The sequence below is a fragment of the Erythranthe guttata genome, chromosome 13 (genome assembly GCF_056151865.1).
Source record: "Erythranthe guttata isolate IM_541 chromosome 13, IM_541, whole genome shotgun sequence".
Taxonomy (NCBI): domain Eukaryota; kingdom Viridiplantae; phylum Streptophyta; class Magnoliopsida; order Lamiales; family Phrymaceae; genus Erythranthe; species Erythranthe guttata.
Genome location: NC_142545.1, coordinates 18,423,093 through 18,436,185, shown reverse-complemented (window position 1 = coordinate 18,436,185; position 13,093 = coordinate 18,423,093). Strand labels below are relative to the sequence as shown.

The following is a 13,093-nucleotide window of genomic DNA, read 5'->3' as shown; positions in this document are numbered from 1 at the left end:
TAATTCAAATTATTTTAATAATGTATCGTGCTTAATATTTTGGGGATTCATGGCATCGTCTCATATTAATTTTTAGAGTTATTGATAAAAAAATTCAATATGTAAATATTCATAAATTTTATTTCAAATTATACAAGTTTTCACCATTTTATTTTATATATATATGATATATATATGGAGAAGAAACAAAAAAATTAAGGATTAAGATACATATTTGCAAAAACTTTTGGAGGCCTAAAAGTAATATTAAAAAAATACAGTGCCAAAATACTTAAAAATATAATTTTTTTTTAATCTTGGGGTGTCAACAGCCCCCCAGCCCCTTCTATATTCCACCAATACATGCGTACCAATACATGCGTGACAAGCTCGATCTAGCAACTGTTGATGGATCAGTACATGACAAACATTTGTCACCTGTACTTGCAAGAGCTTGACAATTGACAAATAACAAATTAATTTTATAATGATATTCTACAAGGAGAGAAGCTCATCTATTTTATTGCATATAGGGTCAAACAGTAATTAAATGAAATTACTAGTGTTAATTTGACCAAATACAGGTTGGGTCAAGTCTATGACCTGTAAAATTTCATGATTGAGAAGAGAGTCACGTGCTTTTACACGTGCACCATGTGTGCAGTTAATCATTGATCTCAATCCAGATTTCACACACAATTGGAATGATTATCTTCTTTTTAAGACACAAAATTAATGTTGAACAACTGTAGTTCAATTTCTGTTCATGAATTTTCCATGGGCTTACTTGCTTTGGACCTTTTAGTAAAAGTTAAATGAGTTTAAGCTTGTTAATCGTACATCTTGCAAATTAAATAATTAATTAGTTATTAGTGAATTAATTCAATTTTATCTAATTTAAATTATTACGAGATATGTAACCAAAGTTCAGTTGATAGTGGATTCAATCCGAGGCTAGAATATGAAATCCAACAACATATTATAGTGATGGGCTCATGTCTAAAGACACGTATCGACAAGTCCATAAAGATACACAAATCAAGTCCAAATATACTCAGATTAATAATATAAGTTATAAGTTGGCTAGGACCCAAGTTGACTACATAGTCATGTCCAGTTGGCCCGATTAAAAGACAGTCATGCTCAGTTGGCCTGATTAAAAGACGTAAACCCATGAAAATATATTTCTCCATAAAAATACTCATAATACTCACAATCAAAGTTACGGAATTCACAAATCCGGAGCTGTCTCTTGAATTCTCTGAATGCTTCTATAGCTGAATTGAGCGTTCGTAGATTTTTCAGCTGGGATAAAGCCCCGGCCGGCCCCCAAACAAATACTACCCACACAAGAAATAAGAATTCAATGAAAGAATTGCGAGACGTGACGTGAAATTGAGCCGCACAACATACATGATGAAGCAACATTTGCGAAAATAAAACAAAAATGACATTTCTTCCACAAAAATCAGAGAAAATAAAGCACAATAAAATTGAAATTTATGAATAAAAAGAAATAAATAAAAAATAGAGAAATAGAGAGAGAGAGAGAAATAATAATAGTCAGTCTTGGAGGCAGTTCACCGACATTGTACTTGAGCTATGGGGGTGGGAGAGAAGGTTCATCATTAATGCATAATTTAATTAATTAATTAATTAATTAATTAATTAATTAATGAATTAATTAATAAATATACCCGCAAATTTAGAAAGAAAAAAAAGAAAATTATAAAAGAGGGGCATGGAAGAAAGCATAGTGCAGTTGGGTGGGCGGTGGGTCTAAATTCTATTCTTCTGAAATTCCACACACCACCACTCCCCACTTCATCTTCTTCCTCAATTCTTCATCTTCATCTTCCATTTTTCCATTACCACAGAAGTTTTTTTCTGTTCTGTAAATTCACACACAGTCAATTAACACTCCATACATTTTTTAGAAAAGAAAAAAACGAATTTACAGACCCCTCATTGACCCAAAAAAGTCATTTCACCACTCTTCTCTCTCCTGATCTCCCCCTAAATCGATGTAATTGTTCCGATATTTGTAGTTTTGTTGTTCTGATCTTTGTGTTGTTCTGACGATTGAGCTGCTTCTGGATCTGTTGCTTGAGTTGATTAGCTCGGTTTTTTGTTTGGGGAATTTTGGATGGGTTGTGATTAATTTGAGCAATTTGAGGGATTTAATCCGGAAAAAAAGGGGGAAGTTAGCAGTATGTCTTGGAAGAACAGAGGATTGGATTCGAATTCTAAGAATGTTGTTTCAAGGAAACTTTCTATTTTCCTCTGTATTGGCTGCTTCTGTGCTGGAATGCTTTTCACCGACAGGTTTGATCTTTTGGAGCCCTTATAATTTTTAATTGATTAGTACTTAGTAAAGCATATTTTAGTGATATAACTTCTTTTAATTGCAATTGGCAATCATAACTAGCTATGATGCCTAAATAATTATGCAATGATAATCATTAATTCATTCATGGATTTCATCATATTCAAATTTATGTGGGATCCAATTGTGAAGTGCACTGCTAAATAATGATGGACCACCACTGAAGTCGAATATACATTTCGGAATTTCGATGTAGCTTTATTTGATGTAGTTGGTTAAATCTTTCCATCTGCCTTGCAGTTCTTGGAACTTCAATGTAATCGAACTTCCGTTTATTCCGTCTTTTGAGCTTATTATTATTTTTCTGGGCCTAACTCATCCAAGATTATAGCATCAGTCATACTTACAATAGCATTTCCACTGTGTATGTATCTCTCATGTGTTTGTGTTTATTACTGTTAGGATGTGGGCGGTACCAGAAGCTAAAGACGTATCAGGATCAAGAGGGACTCTAGACGAAAAGCTTAAGTTAGTTTCAGATGGTTGTGATCCAAAAGTTGTGAGTACTTGCTAATCAGAATTGAACTTTAGCCATGGAATATTTTTTGCTGTATATGTGCAGAGAAGATTTACTTCTTTTGTCATTTTATGTTTATGTCAGAATGTAAAAGACAGGTCCAAGGATGCGTTCGGTGAAGTTTCGAAGACACACGATGCTATTAAGTAAGCATCTTTAGATCCTAGGATGTTTGTTTTCGTTATATCACCATAGATTTAAAATCACCCGTAATTCATAACCGCCTATCAAATGCAGCACGTTGGATAAAACAATTTCAAATTTGGAAATGGAGTTAGCTGAAGCAAGGGCTATACAGGATTCTTTATTAAGCAGTTCCCCGATATCTGAAGACCTGAAAATGCCCGAGTTGACTAAGAAAAGAAAATATGTGATGGTGGTTGGCATAAATACTGCTTTTAGCAGTCGAAAGAGAAGAGATTCGATACGCGCTACTTGGATGCTACAAGGTGCTTTGTACTTCCATTCTTTTCTGTGCCTTGCAACTGTATTCTATTTATTATATTGGAATGGTGAAGTTATTTCTAATTTGTGATTCTGTTCATTTGGGAATTCAGGTGATAAACGAAAAAAGCTTGAGGAAGAAAAGGGAATTATAGTTCGATTTGTGATTGGTCACAGGTAAGGAATAGATAGGTTACTAATTCAAGATTGAGGAAATTTTTTTCATTCATACACTTTTTGTGAATCTTTGCTCGGATTATTTTTTTATGGGAAAACTACCCTAATATCATTTTCACTCTTATGGTGCCTGCGCATTCAATTTTTAATGACGTCTAATTTTCACCTTTCCCAATTTGATTCTCTGATTGGCAGTGCAACATCAGGTGGTATTCTTGATAGAGCTATCGAAGCAGAAGACAGGAAACATGGAGATTTTATGAGATTGGTATTTCTCTTGATAATATACCTCATATGTATATCCTTTTTTATATGAAGCTTACGTATCGGTGCATTATGATTTTCCAGGAACATGTTGAAGGATACCTTGAACTATCAGCAAAAACAAAGACATACTTTACCACGGCTGTTCAACTTTGGGATGCAGATTTCTACGTTAAAGTTGACGATGATGTGCATGTAAACATAGGTAAGAAGCAAATACTGTGTACCTTGAAAACTTGCCTATCGAGCAAGTATTCATCTCACTCCACTTGCATTCAAGATTTCTATCAATTGAAAAAATCTGTTTTGTTTAATTAGTTGGTGTCACTTACTATTTGAGTAGTGAAGAACATTTTCCTAATTACATTATGATGCGTTGAATGCAGCCACGCTGGGAGCAACTCTAGCTAGGCACCGCTCAAAAGAAAGGGTATACATAGGATGCATGAAATCCGGTCCAGTCTTGGCTCAAAAGTAAGCAAAGATTCTCTCATCTTATTCTGTTAATGAATTCTCAAAAAATGTAATTATATTGTATATGTTAGCTTTTGTTGCTCACTATGGTTTTGTCATTCTATTCATGATAGGGGAGTAAGATATCACGAACCCGAGTATTGGAAATTTGGCGAGCAAGGAAACAAATATTTCCGTCATGCTACCGGCCAATTATATGCTATTTCTAGAGATTTGGCTACCTATATATCGAAAAATCAGTGAGTATTTCCCTTACCTTTCTCGTTGTATATCTATAACCTATATTCATGCATTGTATCTTATTAGTTTCATTTTGTAGGCATTTTCTGCACAAATATGCAAACGAGGATGTCTCGCTTGGAGCTTGGTTCATTGGATTGGATGTCGAGCATATAGATGACCGAAGATTATGCTGTGGAACACCTCCTGGTAAGTGCTAACAAATTTTTTTTTGGCTAAAAAATATATTCATTTACCAGAATTATAATTTATATTGTTCCTCAATTAAAAAAAGAGATAGAAAGTTAAAAGCAAATTATATATAATGTGATAAAAATGCTGGTGAAAACATGCAGATTGTGAGTGGAAGGCTCAGGCAGGCAACGTCTGTGTCGCTTCGTTTGACTGGAGCTGCAGTGGGATCTGCAATTCTGCAGATAGGATAAAAGAGGTGCACCGTAGATGCGGTGAAGGTGAGCACACTCTATGGAATACAGCTTTCTGATCGTTATCGTGTATCGTTTTTGGAGCTGCATGCACCCAAAGAATATTCCGCCACGTAAGAAAATGCGTTATATTGTCCTATCTCAGGACAAGGCTTTTTTAAGAGGAGCTAGAAATTTAACTGTTTTTACGGCGTTTTCTTTTTTTTGTTGTTACGTAAAAGAATTACGTGTAATATAAGTGTGTACAATACGAGTGAAGGGGTAGAAAGGTTGCGGTAGAGATCTGCTCTGTTTTTAGCCTGAGGAGATTGTTCGGTATAGCAACTATACATATAGCATTTAGGAGCAAAGTGTAATCTATTTTACTGTATCTTTAGGCACTAGAGGAACTCTTAAATAAGTGCCTTTACTTTGTCCGTATTTTTCGCTGCTTTCTTCGTTTTATAGGTAACTAACTATTTTGCCTCCAATTGTGTAATCCCGTCTTTTTCGTTTATTTCTTCGTTATTTCAGTCGACCCGAGATCTTTAACTTACTGTATTACCTAATCAACGAAATATCGATCAATCCATCAATAACAACTGCTAAAGAAAATATTAATTGACGACGTTTGTTTTGCTATCGTAAGCTGGGTCGTCATTGTGTGTTAAATAGACGACCTGCTCCGATTCACGTTTATTTCTACGTTTATTTCAGTTCGGATTCTTTTTATCGAAAGTGAAAACCGATTTTCCAAAATCGGAAATTCGAAAAAGAAATGATTCCCCCCACCCACTGAAGATACAAGTAGGAAATTTTAATAGAATAGATGGCACCTCACTGATAACATGATTAATTCAGAAGACTTTAATCACGCAACGCAATAATAAGTCCAGAAAATGAGTCCCTACCAAATTACTACAGCCTTGACAAAAATCAAAAAAAGCCAAAGGAAGAAGGACCACCCTCTAAAATAGGCAAGCTTCAAACAAGTGGAATTTCCTTAAAATTAAATGAATAAAAAAACCTAAAAGATAATATAATCCATAATTATATTTTCTTTACCAAATGTAGGATGATCGATCGAATCACGGATATTGCGTAAAATATACGGTAGCAAACTTTTTCGTTAGCGTGACTCGTCTCTTAGTGTAATGTAGCTAAGCCATGCCCGAGCGGGCAAAGTCCCTGTCTGAGGTTTATTCTATGATATATATACATTTATTGAATAATATCTTATTTGTATTTATTCAATCTACGGTTTTACATGAACCCCCACATATTTATGTGCATAATAATGAATTATACGTTACTATGGCACCATGAAAAATTTACCTGGTGCAGAGTATGCAAGACAGTCTGGTAGTGAGTTTGTATCTATTGTTCGGAAAAAAAAATAGTACATTAGAGTCAATATTAACGAAGCTAGAATTTTAAGTTTGTGGGAGCCGAATACTCTAAATAGAGAGTCAGTCTTACAAGTGTTGCACCTAATGAAAAAATATACAATATAGTTTTTTCACGTTTAGTATACACGCAATTATACACAGACGTATATCTGAATGTGCGTAAAATATGTATGAATCTGTACACACGTGATAGTAAAATATATATAATATAAAATTAAATGAAATATTATGACATAGAATAAGTAGAACAGAGCCCATGTGGTTTCACTAAACCTTTACCTCATTGAGTCTTTATTTATTTATTTTTTTAACTCTCTCTCTCTCTCTCTCTCTCTCTGACTCTCTCTCCACTTATTAAAGCTTCACTGGCATTGGTGCATTTTAGAGAGCTGGCCTGTAGGTAGAGCAAAGAAAGATGGGAATTCTGGGGAGCGATGCATCCAACCTTCAAAAAATGGATTTTTATATTAGATTGTTTGTTGTTCCATTCAATATTGCTTGCATATGGATTGCTCTCACTGCCAAACAAGATAATCCCACTTATGGAAATTTGGAGTTCAAACATTTCATTGGCCTCAAGTTAAGTTTCTCTTTTTTCTTTTTTCTTTTTATTTTCTTATTGCGCTATATATATATATATATATATATATATATATATATATATATATATATATATATATATATATATGTTAATACATTCATATTTTCTTATGCTAAATTTAATTTAATTTTTGTTTTTTTGGGGGTGGGGTTGCAGGTACATGGTTTTTATCAGCGCCATATGTGGTGGATATGCACTATTTGCTGCTGTTTCTTCTTGGCTGAAATGCCTGCTCACCAAAGCATGGCTTTTCTTTATCACTGACCAGGTTTTTTAATTTATTTTATTTATTATTATTATTAGAAAAAATCATTTTTTACCCATCCCCCACTAATTTCCACATATATCTCATAATTGAAAAAAAAAATTAAAAATTAATTAATTAAAGAAGAAAGAAAGACATGTGCTTAACACTGGTGCATAATTTCGTAGCAGGGATGGTAGGTTAAAGCAATAAATTTTTCCCAACTATGACCAATTTAATTTCATCTTCCAAAATTCTGAATCTTGAATATACGGTTGTGCATCATTATGGATTTTTTCTCACACTGGGGCCCACCTTGTTTTGAACACCTCATTTTTTAAACAATATACTAAAAACCCCACTTTTTGAAAAAACAATACTTTTTAGCCCTTTCTTTACTATTTTTTTTTTTATTTTAAAAAATAAATAAATAAATTAAAACGCGATTCAATAGCAAAACTTCAAATATTTTCGTTGCATATATCTTTAATTATTTACATGATTTATTAATCAATTACAAATCCATACTTCATTTGTTCCATAATAACCGTCTTTTAAAAAAAATAGATTTTACGTCATATTACCTGTCACGTTAGATTTCCAATACTGAATTAAATGCATTTTTTCTTGTTTTAATCTTATTAATTCAACTCTCACTATTAACTCTCTCTTATCACATCATTCAACGATCAGTGTTATTTCAGTCTTTTTAATGTGTTTTTCCCTTAAAATCAAGACACATTTATTGAGATTCTTAATACTTGTGCAAAACTGAAAAACGACAATGAATCAGGAACGGCAGGAGTAACAGTTGATAGACAATACTAGTATTTATTTGAATATATTTGTATAAAAATACATATAAACTTTTTTTTTAATATATCAAATTATAATTTACAATTACACCCCTATATATTTAATATTTACATTTACTGCCCACATCCCCAACTCCTACTTGTTGGCATCTACTAGGCAATATTAACATTGTGTTGTCCCCTTGCACTATAACATTGATTAATAAATACCGGTGAAAAACAGGTGTTAGCATACTTGATGATGTCATCAATGGCGGCACAAGGGGAGTTTATGTACTTAGCCTACAATGGAGATCGAGTGGTTTCGTGGAGCCAAGCATGCGATTCTTACGGCGAATTCTGCAGCAGAGTGAAGCTGGCTTTGTCTCTGCATGTAATCGCTGTCTGCTGTTTCCTCGTACTTGCTGTAATATCTGCTTACAGGGTTTTTAGGAAATTTGACCCTCCTTTTGATCCACCTTCTTCTAAAGATGCTGAACAGTAATTTTATTAGGACTTTTATTTAATTTATTTTTAAAATATATATATTATCAGACGATTTATTTTCTTTTGCAACTGACAAAGTTTCTCATGTTTTAGTACTGTGATATATGTGGATTGGTGTTTTGTAATGGTTTTTACTTTGTCATGATTTAATTTATGTTTCGAATTTCCTATCATATTTTCTAATTATAACATTTTTTTAGAACAATCCTCAATATTATAAGTAGCTCGGTTGCCCTCCACCTGAAATGTCTGAAATGCCCTCCATTAATTGATTTTGTATATATATTTTTTCTTTTGGGTTTTAGCTATACGTATATATAATCAAACACCCATTATTCCTCTTCCCATTATATATTTAAGTTCCCAAACATGTTCGGATCTTCCCAAAATTACGACATAAAAAAAAAAAAAAAAACGTATTGTTCAACATTTGTTCCCCTTTTCACGCCACTGTAGCTCTGTGCATTCACATTGCCACCATTTTAGCTCTCTACCACATGTCTGAAAAAATCGATGTATATGGTTGATGATGTGTAATAATCACCTATAATAAATATAATCGAAGAGATGAATCGGATCACTAATCTCGTGCTAGAAATTCTTGAGACACCTTAATAATCTGGAGATTCATGCGTAAAAAAGTAAACATGAACTACATCGGGGGTTAATCCGGCGGAAGCCCCTTCGATGCTTAAGTCAGATATTTGGATTGTGAAATAGTCAAGAGAATGGTAATGGCTGTGATGATGCTAAATACTTAGATCACCTGGGGTAGTGTAGAAAACGAACTGGGAGAACAAAGCAGATCAGTAGCTTGACAACTTGATGATCCTGAGGTACCTGCGAAATGAACACACGTGAACTACGCCGGGGTTGATCCGGCGGAAACCCCTCCGACGCTCAAGTCAGATGTGCTGATCATAGAAATAGTCCAGAGAATACGTATTGTAGTATTGCTCAGTTAATAAGACGTACCTTATGGAATGAGTTCAAATGTGTATTTATAGTTTAGTTGAGATTGTCGGGCCCAAACCTTGCTTGAAGGTGATTGGGCCTCGGTGATAGTGGTCTTCGATATTGGGCTCGTGGCCCAGTAGGTAAATAATTTGTAGGCCCATTGGGTTGGGCCAATTAGGCATATCAGGCTGGATTGCTTGAGTATATATAACATACTTTAATTTAATGAATTAAGTTCTATTTATAGTTCCTTAATTGTGTCGATATCAATTCATCGGGCTTTTATAGTAATAACTTTTGAACTGGGCCCGCCGTGACCCAGTAAATAAATAAATTATAGTTTCATTGAATTGGCCCGATAAACATATCAATGATGATACTCAACAACCCTTGGTTGAAGTGTTGGGATTGTCGCCACCAAAATTAAAACATTGCAATCAAGAGCAACGAGACTCTGAAAGAGCTTCTTGGTACTGCAATAGAACAGTGTGGATACAGATCCAAAATTCGTTGATTCTTCAATACGCAGCCACGCATGAAAGACTGTGTGTGGTTGAATTTAACAACATAAGGGTGGAGATGAATATGTTGAATTTAACACCATAAGGGTGGAGATGTAAGAAAAAGTCATAATTGAGGGTGTAGATGTAATTATCCAAACTGGAGGGGTTTTTTATAAATTAACCATACCTCATGGATGATTGTAATTTATCCTAAAAATAAAGAAGGGTCATGTGCATAAAATTTAAACTAAAGAGGATCATATAATTATATTAAAAAAACAAAGGAGTTATGTACAAAACTTAAAATACAAGGGGCTTAAGTACTAACATAAAGTTCCCATATCCAAATAAATCAATTATTGCTGTAACCCTACGCAATCGAAGAGAGAAACAAACGCATAAATTATTGCCCCCAAAATATATATACACAGACTCTCCTCAAAAGTAAACTCTATCGTTTCCTTCCCCAACACGTATGTATATCTAATTTATCCTTATATATATTCGATTTTATTTCTTTGCCCTGTATCTCTAGAACCCTAATTTTGTTTTCGTGTTTTCTCTTTGATTCTTTCTTCCTAGTGCGCAGCATATCTTTGATTTCAACGGAAAACATGGCCAAAACCTCCTTCAAGCTGGAACACCCCCTCGGTATTGATTTCCTTTCTTCCGATCGTCGTTTAATCTAACCCTAATTTTTCCGGATTACTGTTTTTTTATTTATTTTTTATTTCGTTGATGATCGATTCTGTAATCTATGTTATTGGTGTTGATTTTTTTTGTTGAATCGTGCTGCTGTGCGCAACTTTTCGTGTTTCGTTGTACACACGCGCGTGATCTGTACGCTTTGATGCTTTACGTTTGTTAAGCGACTCAATTTTGAGTTTTTTTTTTATTCCGATTGTTTAGATTTGTGGTACATGCGATTATCTGGTCTTTTTTGTCGAATTATGCGAGTTGACTCTGATGAATTGTCACTGACTATGATTTGTAAGCTGTTTTCGTGTGTTGATCTAAAGGAATTGAAAAACCTCCGGGAATTTTCTTTTTTTTTTACCGATTCGTGATTGGATGCTGTTTGAAACCCTCTGTGCTCGTAATTTTTGTTTGTTCATTGAGAAATTCTATCCCCTGTAAGAGGTGAAGTTGTATTTGATATTCACTTTTTTCACCGAGGAAGAATTTTGCCACAATGTCAGTTTTAGTTAGCTAGAATGTAGATGGTATAGTTAAAACTTATTTGCTACCCCAGAAAGAATGAGTTGGATTAATTAGTCTCTATCTTATCTTGTATTGTCTTGGAGTTCTGATAATTAGGGCTCAACGGAATTGCTCAAAAATCCGATTTTCACTAAAAAAAAATATCGAAGGAGGGTTAATTTAAAGTCATGTGAACTTCAGCTTATTATGCCCACTGTTTATTGAGTTTGCACCTAATATAAGTATACAACTACACAAGTAATTGCTCTAAGTTTTAAGAAAATAAAAAGGCTTTTTCTTGATGGTCGATCGAAAGAAATTTGGCAGCAATGTGTGCAGTTTTAGACACGTGAATGTTGTGATTATTTTTCGTCTAGTGTCTATTGTGTTGTTGTTTGTTAATTTTATAAAGTCTAATGCTTTTGGAGTTTGTTGATCAGACACTTAATTGTTCTATTTTAACGTGTTGCAGAGAGGCGACATGCTGAATCTTCTCGCATCAGGGAGAAGTACCCTGACAGAATTCCGGTATTAAACAAGTCATATTTGATTTATAACGGATTCTTATTTAGCAGTGCTCGATATTTTGGTTCTTTTACCATTTGCTAATGTTATCTACATCTCATGTAATTCAGGTTATTGTCGAGAAGGCTGAAAGAAGTGACATACCTGATATCGACAAGAAAAAGTTAGTACCTTTCAACACTTGGTTATAGTATCACAATTTAGTTCGTGTCAAGAAAGTTTTTATGCAGTGCTATCTCTTTTATACTTTAGGCAGAGTGTCGATAAATACACTCTAGGCATTGATTATCCAAATGTTTGCATATAAACAGTTCTGTGTTCCTAATTTGTTAATCGCTTTTTAACGTTTGATATGATTTTTTTTTTTTTGCAGATATCTGGTTCCAGCTGATCTGACAGTTGGGCAATTTGTTTACGTTGTCCGAAAAAGAATTAAGCTCAGTGCTGAGAAAGCCATATTTATCTTTGTCAAGAACATCCTCCCTCCTACTGGTAAGGATAATCTTTAATTAAGAGCGTTGAACTCTTTATAAACTTATTTTTTTATTGTCTAAACCGTATGCGCCTCTCGTTGTTACTGCAGCGGCGATGATGTCATCAATTTATGAGGAAAACAAAGATGAAGATGGTTTCCTATACATGACTTACAGTGGTGAGAATACATTTGGATCAGAAGTCTGAAATGGAAAGCACAATTGAGCTGTGTATATATAGTCAGAAGGAACTTGTGCATACTCTTTAGTTATTTATTTCCGTTTCTCGTAGAATGATGTTTTAACTTAATTTGCATTTGAATGGTTATTTTATGGCAGACTTTTAATATATTTTTCCAGTTTCTCATTAACGTAGTTTTTACGGAAGTAGTTAACTTTGCTTGTTCTTCTATTCTAATCGTCTTGTCGGTTATTTTTACGCTTAATTTCTCAAATTTTAGTGATGGGTTCAGCTCGGAGCTTTTGCTGTGAACTAGACCAGATTCGTACCCAGTTGACTTTCAGTTTCTTGATTTTGACCAAGCAAATCTCCCATTAACAGTATAAGTTTGGCTTTTATTCTTGATTTTGTTATATTTTCTTGATGGAACCATAATTTTGAATCATTTAATACGTAATAATTTAAAAAGAGAAAAAAAAGAAAAATAAATGCCCGCCGTGTAAACAGAAATAAGGCCATTTTGCCAGTTGGTCAAAATCAAGACATTAATTAAAATTCAATAGCACGTGATTTTATAAACCATTGGTTATTGGATGAAAAACGTGTGACAATCCACAACGTAGATCCACACAGCTTGACAAAACCAAATTCCCAAGGCCAAACAACTAACTAAATATCAACAATAAAGTGGATTTTTCATTACATGCACAGCCTTCTTTTATTGACCGTTTAATAATACCCTCCCAACTTTTGTCAATGAATTGCTGGTAATAAATCAATGCTTGTAGCCAATAGTTGGTTTGCTTTTTTCACG

The 13,093-nt window shown here is 33.9% G+C and overlaps 3 protein-coding genes across 4 annotated transcripts; all 3 read left to right on the top strand.

Moving 5' to 3' along the window:
• The first annotated feature begins 1,697 nt into the window (after positions 1-1,697).
• Positions 1,698-5,402, top strand: LOC105968936 (Galactosyltransferase family protein). Its single transcript, XM_012993638.2, has 11 exons — positions 1,698-2,304; positions 2,768-2,864; positions 2,967-3,028; positions 3,120-3,331; positions 3,440-3,503; positions 3,699-3,771; positions 3,852-3,972; positions 4,154-4,241; positions 4,355-4,480; positions 4,561-4,670; positions 4,817-5,402. The coding sequence occupies exons 1-11, from the start codon at positions 2,192-2,194 to the stop codon at positions 4,963-4,965; spliced, it is 1,215 nt and encodes a 404-aa protein (XP_012849092.1). The 5' UTR covers positions 1,698-2,191; the 3' UTR covers positions 4,966-5,402.
• Positions 5,403-6,529: 1,127 nt separating this feature from the next.
• Positions 6,530-8,565, top strand: LOC105968463 (CASP-like protein 2D1). Its single transcript, XM_012993097.2, has 3 exons — positions 6,530-6,873; positions 7,052-7,163; positions 8,178-8,565. Exons 1-3 carry the CDS (start codon positions 6,710-6,712, stop codon positions 8,436-8,438), a joined length of 537 nt encoding a protein of 178 aa, XP_012848551.2. The 5' UTR covers positions 6,530-6,709; the 3' UTR covers positions 8,439-8,565.
• A 1,670-nt stretch (positions 8,566-10,235) lies between these two features.
• On the top strand, positions 10,236-12,469 carry LOC105969052 (autophagy-related protein 8C-like). 2 transcript variants are annotated; one of them, XM_012993775.2, is made up of 6 exons: positions 10,236-10,373; positions 10,483-10,551; positions 11,573-11,628; positions 11,736-11,788; positions 11,999-12,117; positions 12,209-12,469. In XM_012993775.2, exons 2-6 carry the CDS (start codon positions 10,515-10,517, stop codon positions 12,304-12,306), a joined length of 363 nt encoding a protein of 120 aa, XP_012849229.1. In that variant the 5' UTR covers positions 10,236-10,373; positions 10,483-10,514; the 3' UTR covers positions 12,307-12,469. The 2 variants fall into 2 exon arrangements, with proteins under 2 accessions (XP_012849229.1, XP_088668726.1); XM_088812600.1 differs by lacking the exon at positions 10,236-10,373 and having other exon boundaries at positions 10,381-10,551.
• The last annotated feature ends 624 nt before the right edge of the window (positions 12,470-13,093 follow it).

Excerpts from the sequence above, each read along its gene's own strand:
- LOC105968936 (XM_012993638.2), top strand. The coding sequence starts at position 2,192 with ATGTCTTGGAAGAACAGAGGATTGGATTCGAATTCTAAGAATGTTGTT. Across the intron at positions 2,305-2,767 it reads GGAATGCTTTTCACCGACAG|GATGTGGGCGGTACCAGAAG; the intron begins GTTTGATCTTTT and ends TATTACTGTTAG. Across the intron at positions 3,772-3,851 it reads ATGGAGATTTTATGAGATTG|GAACATGTTGAAGGATACCT; the intron begins GTATTTCTCTTG and ends ATGATTTTCCAG.
- LOC105968463 (XM_012993097.2), top strand. The coding sequence starts at position 6,710 with ATGGGAATTCTGGGGAGCGATGCATCCAACCTTCAAAAAATGGATTTT. Across the intron at positions 6,874-7,051 it reads AAACATTTCATTGGCCTCAA|GTACATGGTTTTTATCAGCG; the intron begins GTTAAGTTTCTC and ends GTGGGGTTGCAG. Across the intron at positions 7,164-8,177 it reads TTTTCTTTATCACTGACCAG|GTGTTAGCATACTTGATGAT; the intron begins GTTTTTTAATTT and ends GGTGAAAAACAG.
- LOC105969052 (XM_012993775.2), top strand. The coding sequence starts at position 10,515 with ATGGCCAAAACCTCCTTCAAGCTGGAACACCCCCTCG. Across the intron at positions 11,629-11,735 it reads AGTACCCTGACAGAATTCCG|GTTATTGTCGAGAAGGCTGA; the intron begins GTATTAAACAAG and ends CATGTAATTCAG. Across the intron at positions 12,118-12,208 it reads GAACATCCTCCCTCCTACTG|CGGCGATGATGTCATCAATT; the intron begins GTAAGGATAATC and ends TTGTTACTGCAG.